The 13,507-nt window shown below is 53.5% G+C and overlaps 1 protein-coding gene across 1 annotated transcript in view; it reads right to left on the bottom strand.

Moving 5' to 3' along the window:
• Positions 1 to 469: 469 nt before the first annotated feature.
• The window catches only part of BSPRY (B-box and SPRY domain containing), a 31,427-nt gene continuing 18,389 nt past the window's right edge, over positions 470 to 13,507 (bottom strand). The window contains exons 4-6 of the mRNA XM_084649836.1: positions 13,068 to 13,093; positions 10,869 to 10,993; positions 470 to 1,525 (exon numbers count right to left, since the gene is read on the bottom strand). Of these exons, the coding sequence (XP_084505962.1) occupies positions 999 to 1,525; positions 10,869 to 10,993; positions 13,068 to 13,093 (678 nt within the window). The 3' untranslated portion in view covers positions 470 to 998. The remainder of the gene's footprint in view (positions 1,526 to 10,868; positions 10,994 to 13,067; positions 13,094 to 13,507) is intronic.

Here is a 13,507-nt window from a genome sequence, read left to right as displayed (position 1 = left end):
CTGAGTCACAGGACTAAGGTCTCCAGCTCCAGTTTGGCTCACCCTGACATTGGACATTGTATGATAACTCAGGCTGCGAGTCTTTCACGGAGGTCACGGGAGTCACGGATTCCGTGATTTTCTGGAACCTCCATGAATTCTGCAGCTGCAGTGGCTGGTGCGGCTGACGCCTGGGCGGCCCCCCCCACACCCATGAGCAGCAATGTCTGCTGGAGCGCGCCACCCCTAAGCACCTAAGATTTAGTTAGGAGTATTTTTAGTAAAAGTCACGGACAGGTCACAGTAACACAGGTTATTGCCCGTGACCTGTCCGTGACTTTTATTAAAAAATACCCATGACTAAATCATAGCCTTAATTATAACCTATGGAAATAATTCTGAAAGAACTCTTTGCAACTCTAAAGCTTACCATCTCTACTATGAAACTAAGAATTTTATTTATATCTGTATGTATAATACAATACTCTCTTTTCTTTTTTAATAAATCTTAGTTTAGTTAATAAGAATTGGCTGTAAGCATGTATTTGGGTAAGATTTGAAATATTCATTGACCTGACAGGTAATGTGTCCAATCATTTGGGCTTGGTAGAACTTATTTTTATGATGAATATGATTTTCAGTAATCCTCATCTTTGACTGGGCTGTCTGGGTGGGAGCCCAAGGCTGGATGTGTTTGTGGCTTCTGGGTAACCAGGAAGATATTATAGAAGCTGTTTTGTTCATGGATAGGTGAATCTAATTATTAGAAATAACCTCCAGTTTGGGGTATCGTCTGCCCCATTCGTTGCAGTTTGCCCTGATTGAGCAATCTCAGTGTGGCCCCCCTGGGACCCCGGACACAAGGTATCAGTGCATTCAGGCTGCCAGCCCCATTCTGCCTGCTTGGAGTGACTGAAGATCCAGCAGGCGGCATGCCGAGTTGTGCGTCTCTGCAGAAAGCTCCCCCTGTCCCCCACAGAGCTGGGTGGGTGAGCTGCTGCCCCTGAGCCAGGCCTCATTCACTGAACGAGGGAGATGCTCTGGTCAGCCACAGCAAACACGGGGTAGATGGGTGCAGTAAAGGCTTCACGGTGCGAGTGGAGGATGACACAGGCACTAGGGTCATAGAACAGCACTTCCCCGCCATCCAAGTCGACCAGCACGCCCACCTGTATGGGGCACTTGACTAGCTCCACCGCCTGATGATGGCCATTGTGCGAGAAGCAGAACTCCTTGTCATAGCGCGAGAACACCCAGGAGAAGGGGTTGTAGCCCAGCCGGGCTGCGCTGCCAGGCCCTTTGCGCTCCAAGGAGCCATAAGAAATGCCCAGTTTGTACGCGCAGCTTTTGCCTACGCTGATCCTCCAGGCATGGGTCCCTTTGTGGAAGGCCTTAGTGCCCAAGGCGTTGGGCCAGTGATCGAAGCGCTCCGGGCAGTCTGGATAGGTCTTTGCCTTCTTGGGGCTGAATGCTAAGGTTTTCTTGTCTTCGGACAGGGCCAGCAGGGGGCTGACAGTTTTCTCATCTACGCAAACCTCTTCCAAACCTGCAAGAAAAGCCAAACAATCAGTACAGGCTGAGCAGCGGGACCTCGTCCAGGATCAGCCTGTCTCCCCAGCAAAGCGCTGGGACAGGGAGGGAGCTGGGTTCATGTCCACGTTTCCCCTTTTTATAGGCCTTCCTAGGCAGTAGCTCTGTGCAGGGGCCACGGCGACTTCCTCTGGCGCCCAGCAGCACCATCTTCCAGGGCCTGCAGGCCAGCTCCTGGGGGCAAGAGGGGTGCTCCCTGCACACTGGGGAAGGGGCTGAGCTCAGACTGGACTCTGCCTGTGCAAGTTAAATATACCCCAGCTAGTCCCATTGGGCACTGGCTCCTGGGGTTCTCCCAGCTGTAGCCTGCAGTCGGTCCCGACTGGCTCTCCCTATTCCATCCATCGTAAGCCATCTCCCCTCCACAGTGCCCGCCCACCCTGCTGCTGGGACACAGCAGGGGAGGGAGACGCTGGCCCAGGGGTTAGAGTGGCTCTGTGCTGAGGGTGGCTGGTGAGCAGGAAGCCTCAAGCTCTTGCGGATGGAGGGGGGGCAGGGCAAGGCACGAGAGACCTCTGCTTCGGCCCTAGGGGTAGTACCAGTGGGTACCAGGGCAGCACGGCTACAGGGCTGGCAGCTCTGGCCAAACTTGTTTCCAAGCAGGGAGGAGGCAGGTGCATTCACAGGCCACCACCCATCCACAGCTACTGCCTGGCTTCCATCTGATTCCCTGCCCAACCTGATGCACCAGATCCAGCTGTTCGAGTGGGCTTCCTGGCTTGGCTGGGGCTGGTGCCAGGGCAGCCTCTCTGCAGGCTTCTTCCTCTTCCAAACAAGAAGCATAATATGGTGCAGAACATATCCAACACCCAAGGTTCCCCCCAGGCCCACTTGTGACCAGGCCCCTGGCCACTGGGCTCCCCAAGATGAAGGCAGGGGCTGCACGTGGCCCTGAGAATGCACTTTTCCCACCCAGCTCTGGAAGCACTGGCTTCAGCTCGATGCAGATCCAGATGCAGGCACAGGACACATCTCATCTCTCCCAGTTCCCTGCCCTGGCTCACTGTTCAGAATGCAGTGGGGGCTGAATGGTTGATCTGGGCCCAGCGGTGGGAAGATTAGCAAACCAGACAAGTACTCAGCTCTGATGGGTTGGGAGACGAGGGACACGGAGAGGATTTTGGCCCCACTCCCAGTGCGCAGGAGCCCATCCATAGCCCAGCCAGCCACCCCCTGCTGGTGTAAACTCCCCCACTGCTGCCCTGCTTCACTGAGACACCAGAGACTGGACTCTCCTCCCCAAAGAGGTAAGGGGCTCGGTGGGGCAGGGACCAGCTTTCGGGGTAGTGTCCGCAGAGCAGTAGCACCAGCCGGGCATGGGCCATGCCTGGGGCTTCTAAGTGCTGCCACGCTCCCCACCCTAGTGCTCGAGGTGGCCCATCCGGGACTGGCATGGGGCACTCACCCCATTGCAGTTTGTCATTCCCTTGCCCAGCCATGGCTACCAATCAAAACCAGAACATTCCTCCTGCACAAAATTCATGGCCAAGCCCTTTCAGCGATCCTTTTGGAGCTAGCGGTCGAGAATCCGTGGGCCAGGCAGGGCTGCTATGAGGGGATGAAACCTCTAGGAATTGCAGTCAACAGGCTTGTGGTTTAGACCCGTGCTCTGAGAGGGAGCCAGCATCACAGAGCAGAGGATCCTGGGTCCCTTCTGCCTGGGATCTCTCTACCTCTCACCACGGCTGATGATCAGTGGCGCCGGAAGCAGGGGGGCTACTGGGGCCATAGCCAGTTTTCCATCCCTGCCACGGGGGCAGAGAGTTGAGGTGCAGGGGTGTGAGGGCTCCAGCTGGGGGTGCAGGCTCTGGGGTGGGGCCAGATATGAGGGGCTCAGGGCTGGGTCAGAGGGTTGGGGTGGGAGGGTGAGGGCTCCAGCTGGGGGTGTGGGCTCTGGGGTGGGGCCGGGGATGAGGGGGTTGGGGTGCAGGCTGCCCTGGGGCTACAGTGGGGAGAGAGGACTCCCCCCAGCCCTCTCTCCCTGCAGCAGCACCTGGGCTGGGGGGGAGAGGTGCCTCTCCCTGCTGCAGCAGCTCCCAGGCTGGGGCCGTGGGATAGGGGCGCCCTTCCCGTGGCCGCAGCAGGTCCTGCCTGGGCGGGTTCCCTGAACGCCTGCACAGCGCTTAATAGGCTACTGTGCGGCCACGCAGCTTACAGGGAACTCAGGCCATAGCCCCCCAGCCATAGCCCCCCACTTTTTGAAAGTGGATGGGCCTGGCCAGTCCACTTTTTGCTGGGGCAGACCCCACCCCCTCCTTCCCCTCCTCTTCTGCCCAAGGCCCCACTCCCCGGCCAGGCCAGCATGAAGCCCAGCTGGGGAGCCCGGGCAGTTGTGGGAGCCACGCAGACCCTTCCCCTGCCCTAGCTGAGGCATCCGGGGGGGTGGAGACACAGGCCGGGGGCTGCTCTCGGCTGGCCCCCTGCACCACAGGCAGGTGGACTGTCTGCTGCAGCTTTCACAGCTGCCCGCACGGCTCTTATGGCTGGGCTGCAGCTCTGAGGCCCCACTAAGGTTGCCGAATTTCTAATCGCACAAAACCGAGCACCCTTGCCCTGCCCCCTGCCCTGCCCCACCCCTTCTCCGAGTCCCTGCCCCAACTCACTCTGTCCTCCATCCCTGTCGCTGACTCTCCCCCACCCTCACTCATTCACTCCTTTTCACCAGGCTGGATCAGGGGGTTGGCGTGTGGGGCGCTGTGGCTGGGGGCATGGGCTCCAAGGTGGGGCCAGAAATGAGGGCTTCAGGGTGTGGGAGGAGGCAAGGGGTTGGGGTGCAGGGGGGTGTGGGCTCCGGGAAGGAGTTTAGGTGCAGGAGGGGGCTCAGGGCTGGAACAGGGAATCAAAGAATCAATCCTGAAGCACTTGCATGAGAGGAAAGTGATCAGGAACAGCCAGCATGGATTCACCAAGGGAAGGTCATGCCTGACTAATCTAATCGCCTTTTATGATGAGATTACTGGTTCTGTGGATGAAGGGAAAGCAGTGGATGTATTGTTTCTTGACTTTAGCAAAGCTTTTGACACGGTCTCCCATAGTATTCTTGTCAGCAAGTTAAGGAAGTATGGGCTGGATGAATGCACTATAAGGTGGGTAGAAAGCTGGCTAGATTGTCGGGCTCAACGGGTAGTGATCAATGGCTCCATGTCTAGTTGGCAGCCGGTATCAAGTGGAGTGCCCCAAGGGTCGGTCCTGGGGCCGGTTTTATTCAATATCTTCATAAATGATCTGGAGGATGGTGTGGATTGCACTCTCAGCAAATTTGCGGATGATACTAAACTGGGAGGAGTGGTAGATACGCTGGAGGGGAGGGATAGGATACAGAAGGACCTAGACCAATTGGAAGATTGGGCCAAAAGGAATCTGATGAGGTTCAATAAGGATAAGTGCAGGGTCCTGCACTTAGGACGGAAGAACCCAATGCACAGCTACAGACTAGGGACCGAATGGCTAGGCAGCAGTTCTGCGGAAAAGGACCTAGGGGTGACAGTGGACGAGAAGCTGGATATGAGTCAGCAGTGTGCCCTTGTTGCCAAGAAGGCCAATGGCATTTTGGGATGTATAAGTAGGGGCATAGCGAGCAGATCGAGGGACGTGATCGTTCCCCTCTATTCGACATTGGTGAGGCCTCATCTGGAGTACTGTGTCCAGTTTTGGGCCCCACACTTCAAGAAGGATGTGGATAAATTGGAGAGAGTCCAGCGAAGGGCAACAAAAATGATTAGGGGACTGGAACACATGAGTTATGAGGAGAGGCTGAGGGAGCTGGGATTGTTTAGCCTGCAGAAGAGAAGAATGAGGGGGGATTTGATAGCTGCTTTCAACTACCTGAAAGGGGGTTCCAAAGAGGATGGCTCTAGACTGTTCTCAGTGGTAGCAGATGACAGAACGAGGAGTAATGGTCTCAAGTTGTAGTGGGGGAGGTTTAGGTTGGATATTAGGAAAAACTTTTTCACTAAGAGGGTGGTGAAACACTGGAATGCGTTACCTGGGGAGGTGGTAGAATCTCCTTCCTTAGAGGTTTTTAAGGTCAGGCTTGACAAAGCCCTGGCTGGGATGATTTAGTTGGGGATTGGTCCTGCTTTGAGCAGGGGGTTGGACTAGATGACCTTCTGGGGTCCCTTCCAACCCTGATATTCTATGATTCTATGATTCTATGATTCAGGGGGTTGGGGTGCAGGAGAGGGTGAGGGCTCCAGCTCAAGGTGCAGGCTCTAGGGTGGGGCTGGGAAAGAGGGGTTTGGGGTGCAGGAGGGGGCTCAGGCCTGGGGCAGGAGGTTGGGGTGTGGGAAGGGATGCGGAGTGCATGCTCTGTGAGGGAGTTTGGGTGCAGGAGGGGGATCAGGGCTGGGGCAGGGGCGCGAGCTCCGGGTGGGAGTTTGGGTGCAGGAGGGGGATCAGGGCTGGGGCAGGGGCGCGAGCTCCGGGTGGGAGTTTGGGTGCAGGAGGGGGATCAGGGTTGGGGCAGGGGCGCGAGCTCCGGGTGGGAGTTTGAGTGCAGGAGGGGGATCAGGGCTGGGGCAGGGGTGCGAGCTCCGGGTGGGAGTTTGGGTGCAGGAGGGGGATCAGGGCTGGGGCAGGCGGTTGGGGTTGGGGTGCAGGCTCCAGGCAGCATTTACCTCGGAGGGGTCCCCGGAAGCAGTGACATGTTCCTCCCGCTCCTAGGCAGAGTCGCGGCCTAGGAGCTGAAGGATATGTCGCCACTTACAGGGAGCCGGGTGAGGAGCCTGCCAGCCCCGCCAATCACACTTTTAACAGCCCAGTCAGCGATGCTGACCAGAGCCGCCAGGATCCCTTTTCAACCGGGCATTCTGGTAAAAAAACAGACACCTGGCAACCCTAGGCCCTGCCTAGAGCCAGGTTGGGGAGAGCCACGCAGGGAGCTGTGGTGAGCCTGGGTCCCTCCCCCTGTGCTATGGTGGGAGGCCTGGGGGGCAGAGACATGGGCACGGGGCTGCTTTCGGCCCCACCCCACCCAGGTTGGGATGGGGAGGGACAGGTTCTGCTTCTGGCTTGGCCGGGGGCGGAGTCTCCAGGGGACGAGGGGGGGCAGGGCGGGCCCTTGGGCGGGAGAGGCCTCGGGGGGGCAGGGCGGGCCCTTGGGGGGGAGAGGCCTCGGGGGGGCAGGGCGGGCCCTTGGGGGGGAGAGGCCTCGGGGGGGCAGGGGCCCCCGGCCTTTCCTGTTTTGGGAAGGCTCCAATGCCCTTGCTGATGATCCTGCCCTGCCTAGGGTATACGGTGCCATATCCCTCCCCCCAGCGTCAGTGCAGGATGTTCTCTCCATGCAGCCCATCCTCATCTGATCTGCACTGGGATCCAGTGAGTCACCTCCTCCCAGGAAGACACGCAGCGCTGGACTGGGCTGAGCTGGGATACTTGGTTCAGCAGATCTGGCGGGTGCTGATGTTTGTGCGACTGCCCAATTCCCTGCCAATTTGCTTTTCAAATTCTCTAGTACAGAGCTGGGGCTGCAGCTTCCTCTGCTCAGTCACCTGGTCCTGCTCCCTCCATGCCGGACAACTCTATCTGCTGGGGCCTCTCCTTGCCCTTCCCCATTTCACTGCTTTGTGTCTTAAGACATCATCATAAAGACAAGGCCGAGAGCAGGTGAGTCACCTCCTCCCAGGTAGACATGCAGGGCTGGGCTGGGCTGGGGCTGGGCCTGGGGCTGGAGGGGGAATAGCATGCTCACCTCACCTTGGGCCTAATCCTGCCAGGTGCTGAGCACCCTCAGCTGCACTGATGTTCTGCACCTGGAAGGATCACTTTTGTAAGACCTGGGAAACAAACCAGTGTCTGGTACCCAGAGCATGGCAGTCTAATGACCTGAGCCAGCTGCCTTGGTTTCAGAGGGGGCAGGAACAGAAAGGGTTAGGAGACTGGAACACATGACTTATGAGGAGAGGCTGAGAGAACTGGGATTGTTTAGTCTGTGGAAGAGAAGAGGGAGGGGGAATTTGATAGCTGCTTTCAACTACCTGAAAGGGGGTTCCAAAGAGGATGGCTCTAGACTGTTCTCAGGGGTAGCAGATGACAGAACAAGGAGTAATGGTCTCAAGTTGCAGTGGGGGAGGTTTAGGTTGGATATTAGGAAAAACTTTTTCAGTAGGAGGATGGTGGAACACTGGAATGCGTTACCTAGGGAGGTGGTGGAATCTCCTTCCTTTGAAGTTTTTAAGGTCAGGCTTGACAAGGCCCTGGCTGGGATGATTTAGTTGGGGATTGGTCCTGCTTTGAGCAGGGGGTTGGACTAGATGACCTCCTGAGGTCCCTTCCAGTCCTGATATTCTATGATTCTATGTTAGAAAACCTGCCTTAAAGTGATAGCCTCAAGGATCTCAGTCTATTAAGCTTAGTCTATTAAGAGGTGACTTGATCACAGTCAATAAGTACCTATGTGGGGAACAGCTCTTCAGTCTAGCAGACATAGGTCTAACAGGAGCCAATGGCTGGAAGTTGAAGCTAGACAAATTGGAAAATTAAGCTGTATATTTTTAACAGGGGGTAATTACCCACTGGAACAATTTACCAAGGTCAATTTACCAAAGGTGGGTTCTCCAACACTGACCGTTTATAAATCAAGACTGGATTATCTCCTAAAAAATCTTCTGTATGGATTATTTTGGGGAAGTTCTATGGCCTATGTGATGGAGGAGGTCAGACTAGATAGTCCCTTCTAGCCTTGGAATTGATGGATGAATCTAGGAGTAGTCTCCAAGCCCCCTCAGGAATGGTGGGTGAATTAGCAGCAGATAAACTAGAATCATAGGACTGGAAGGGACCTCAAGAGATCATGTAATCCAGTCTCCTACACTAAAGGCAGGACTACATAATAACTAGTCCATTCCTGACTGGTGTTTGTCTAACATATTCTTAAACACCTTGAATAACAGAGATTTTACAACCTCCCTAGACCATTTGTTCCACTGCTTAGCCACCCTGAGAAGTTAGGAAGTTTTTCCTAATGTCCAACCTAAACATCCCTTGCTCCCATTGCTTCTTGTCCTGTCCTCAGTGGATAAGGAGAACAATTTATCACTAACACCCTCTTACGTAGTTTGGCACTGCATTTCACAAAGTGGAGCAGAATGCAGGCTCTCTCATCTTTAATACAGAGGGGCAGCTCCCAGAGACTACCCTTCCCAGCAGGCACATCTGGATCCAAGCACAGCATTGCATGCTGGGGCCTCTCCTTTAGAGCTTGTCTGCGGAGGGGGATTTATTTATACTGGTATAACGTAACTCCCTGTGTGGACGCTCTTATTCCAGAATTATACCAGGGAGTTATACCAGTAAAACTACAGCTGAAATTATACTGGTATGATTGTGCTGGTAAACTTCCCCATGCTGAGCAGCCCTTCGTCATGATGAAATCCTAGGGCCTGTGTTGTGCAGGAGATCAAATCAGATGATTTAACGGTCCCCCAAACCTTAAAATCTCTGAATCTGTGAGCTATGCTTTGGGAGGCCTCTTTAGTCTATCTGCGCTACATAGAATCATAGAACTACAGGCTGAGAAGGGACTATAAGGGTCAGCTAGTCCGGGGTCCTCAACCTTCTTCTTTCTGAGCTCCCCCAAGCAGGCTATAAAAACTCCACATGGCAGCTGTGGCACACTGACTGGTTTTCTGCATATAAAATCCAGGGCAAGCGTTAAGGGGTAGCAAGCAGGCCAACTGCCCGAGGCCCCACACCACAGGGGGCCCTGCAAAGCTAAGTTGCTCAGGCACTGGCTTCAGCTCCGGGTAGCGGAACTCAGGGCCCTGGGCTTCAGCCCCATGTGGTGGTACTTTGGCTTCCTATTCTAGGACCCAGAGAGTCTAACACTGGCTCTACTTGGTGGACCCCCTGAAACCTGCTCGCAGCCCCCTAGGGACCCCGGACCCTGGTTGAGAACCACTGATCTAGTCTAACCCCCTGCCCAGATGCAGAATTTATTGTGACTAAGCCATCCAAGTCGAGGCAGATGGCTATCCGGCCTCCTTTTGAAAACTTCCAGTGAAGGAGCTTCCACAACCTCCCAAGGCATCTGTGCCATTGTCCAACTGTTCTTACAGTTAGGATATTTTCCCTGAGATTTCGTCTACATCTGCTGTGTAGTCTGAACCCAGTGCCTCTTGTCCTGCCCTCTGTGGCAAGAGAAAACAACTTTTCTCCATCTTTTTTATGGCAGCCTTTCAAGTATTTGAAGACTGCTATCATGTCCCCCCTTAATCTCCTCTTCTCCAAACTAAACCTACCCAGCTCCTTCAGCCTTTGCTCGTATGGCTTGCGTTCCATCCCTCTGTCATCTTTGTGGCTCGCATCTGGATCCTCTCCAGTTTCTCTACATCAGCGGTTCCCAAATTTGTTCTGTTGCTTGTGCAGGAAAAGCCCCTGGCGGGCCGGGCCGGTTTGTTTTGTTTCTGAGGTTTGTTGCCTTTCTGCACTTCAGTGTACCCAGCCCCGCAAGGCTTTTAGTCAGTTTCCCTCTCTGCTTCTCACCCACTACCCCAAGGCTGCAATATCTGGGCTGCAAATCCTGGCGGGATGCATTCAAATCTCTCCAAAACCGTGCTCAGGCTCAGGGAGATATGTTCTTGAGTCCATGCACTCATTTCTGCTACAGCCTCACCAACCCCAAATGTTCAGAAATCATGAGCTCAGCCTCCAAATCAGGAGATTAGCTTAAAAAAAACAACATGATTCCTAAACATAATCTAATGCAGGCTCTTTGTATTGCCTTTGCTTTCTGAGTTTTTAAGGAGCATTCTGGTCACATTTTTAAGCTTCTCTCTGCAACCATTTATTTTTCACATAATCAATAGTTTCCAGGAGCTGGGTTTGTAAGTAAAATAGCTGCTATCCACAAGCCTTGCAATGAAGTGGTGAGATTTGGCAACACTGCTAGTAACATAAGGTCTTTTAAAGCTAGGCCTGGGGCCTCCACTCTGGGCCAGTGTTGCTCGAAGGAGCTGGCTTCACGTTTGTACTTCAGGTCATTTCTCTTTAGCTTCTCCCTGCTGAAGCAAACAAGGATCAGCTCTGTTCTCTTTAGTGATCGCTGCTGCTGAGAGAATCATGACCGGCGGGGGAGGAACTCCCACTAAGAAACATCTCTCTGGCGTAAAGTGCACTTGTGCATACAGTGAATCTGAAGCATGCTTTGAAGTTACAGATTGACTCTCAACACCCACTTGCTGCCACGCACACAAACCTGGGGATCAGTAATGTCAGGCAGCCAGGATGTTTGCTTAGGCACAGAATGAATCAACTTGCCAGGAGTTCCCAGAGGAATGCACGGCTGTGAGCGAGACACTGACCTGTGGCACAGCTGAGAACAGCAGAGGCCCACAGCTGGTGCAATAATGGACTCTGAACACATTTCTGATTAAAGTTTAACTTCTCGGACTCCTGCGGCTCCAGGATTCCCTCCGCTGCCTCTGTCCTAGGAAATGAAAGAGAGGATTTATTAGGAAATGGATTGATTTAGTGTCAGGTGCTGGAAGATACACATACAAACTAAAGTCACAAGTTCATCCCTGGGGTACGACTGAATGCAGCAAAGTTACACCAGGGACGAGGTGTCTCTTCATCTAGAATCCCCAGTGCTGGTTTCAGGGGGGGTTTGACTCCAGGCAGTTACAAACAGATATTGACATTTTAAAATGAAACCCCAATATCCATGAGTCATTCAGCTTCCCACATGTCCAGTCAACAAAGAGCAAATCGGTCTGACACAGCTCCACAGAATGGAGATATACAATGAACGTGCTAAGGTGGGCCAATCAGATTTTCCCGTAAGGCCTTCTATAGACTGTGGGGTAGGGACAGCCAGCAGAGTAACATGCTGAGACTCCTGAAGGATCTGACATAGCATGGAAAGGAGACAAATCCATGTAGTAAGTGGCACACACATGGTGTTTATTGGGCTCGTAAGGAAAGGCTGAGGCCCTGAAGTTTGCTGCTAATCACCTGCCATGTTTTATTGCTCAGGCTTTAAAGCTAGGCAGAAGGCAGAAATGTGCAACAATTACTCCTGGCGGAATTCTGCGCCTCTGCGAATGTGCAGAATTTATGTCCCCCGCAGATTTCTTTGCTTCCCCGCAGAAAACTGACTTTCTGACAGCGAAACAAAGGAAAGCTACAAGAGCAGTCATGTAACCCTCCCCAGCAGTACGTTTCTGGTACCCAGGGCAGCCAGCAGAGAGGTAAGTTACTGTGAGGCAGGGGGCGGGACTGAGGAAGACACAGCTGATGGCTCCTACCCTGCACCAGGCTCAGCTGCTAGTCCTGGCTGGGCTGGAGAGGATGGGGCTTCCTCTTCCCTTACAGATCCCCCCTTCACCCAGATCCCCCACTGAGCTGCCCACACCCAGATTGCCCCACACAGAACCCTCTCAACTCACACCTGGATTCCCCCAAACGAAGCCCTTCCACACTTGGATCCTGCCTTGCTGAGCCTGCCTGCCCACACCTGGTGCACCTGGCATGGAGGGGAAGGGCCCTGGTGTATTTCTGGGGCAGGCCCAGTCCTTGCGCTGTATCAGGGTTGGGTGCAGCCTCACTGCTGAATCCGTATCCCGGGGTGCACCTGCACAGCGATCTCCTACCTCTGTGCAGCCAGTGGCCTGTGCTCCCCAGTGCCTTGCTGGAGCCTCCACATTTATTTGACAAATAAAATTTGCAGAATTTTAAAATAGTGTGCATGGAATTTTTATTTTTTTGACACAGAATGCCCTCAGGAGTAAATAATCAGGATTCCAGGTAGTGCTAAGAAGTACTATAATTAGAACTACCCTTAGGGGACACTCAAAGCACCCAATGCCCACCTAATGAAGGACAGCCCAATTTCAATCCTAGTTGTAAAATCATCGCCTTAGGCCACAATGCAATTCAGGTCAGGTTCCCTTTCTCAAGAGCAGTGAAATGCACAGAGCGATGGGTGCTTGGCACCAGGGGCAGCACTGCCAGGCTCTCACTCTGCACCTCATTTGTCTGTTTAATAAGGAGGCTGCATGAATGCAGAGCCCGCAACTAGGAAATCTGAAGACAGCTTTAAATTGTTACTCCTCCGTGCAATGCTGTACTGGGCCTGTCCACAGGGAGCTAGATAAAGCCCCAAATAATCAGGTATATCTCCCGAAAGTGAAAAAAGGTGTGCCTACGTGTGCAACACACACATGCGAGCATGTCCCGGGCATGTGTGTAAATCAGCATTACTCCTTCTAGATCCATTGGGTATGTCCTGGCCACCAGGATTTCTAGGTGCCAAATGTAAGAATTTAGGACCCCATGTCTGAGCCATAGTGCAGCATGTGAAGCAAAGCCACAGTGGGACATTTTGGGCAAGGGGCATTTTATGTGCATGCAACTTCTCAGCCCTCTGGCACTATGCCCTGACCAAAAGCAGCACCAGTCAGGAAAAGGTCAGTGTCACCGGATGCCTGGCAATGACACGCTGCTCTATGTTGAGCCGCTGTGCTCATAGAATGGAGGGGCCGTGAACTTTGGTTACTCACCTCTCGAAGATCTCCTGCTCCGCGTGCTGGGGACAAGGAGAGAGACAATCATAAAAGCTGAAATTCTCATAAGAACATCAGAACGGCCATTCTGGGTCCGACCAATGGTCCGTCTAGCCCAGTGTCCTGTCTACTGACAGTGACCAGTGCCAGGTGCTTCAGAGGGAATGAATGAAACAGGCAGTCACGGAGTGACCCATCCCCTCTTGTCTAGTCCCAGCTTTTGGCAGTCAGAAGATATGGATATCCAGAGCATGGGGTTGCATCCTTGACCATCTTTGTTAATAGCCATTGGTGGACCTACTCTCCAAGAACTTACTTAATTCTTTTTTTAACCTGGTTATAGTTTTGGCCCTCACAACATCCCCTGGCAATGAGTCCCACAGGTTAACTGTGCATTGTGTGAAGAAATGCTTCCTTATGTTTGTTTTAAACCTGCT

Source organism: Lepidochelys olivacea (assembly GCF_965140295.1).
Source record: "Lepidochelys olivacea isolate rLepOli2 genome assembly, chromosome: 16".
Classification (NCBI taxonomy): Eukaryota; Metazoa; Chordata; order Testudines; family Cheloniidae; genus Lepidochelys; species Lepidochelys olivacea.
Note: the sequence above shows the minus strand (reverse complement) of the source record. Positions and strands in the feature narration are given on the sequence as shown.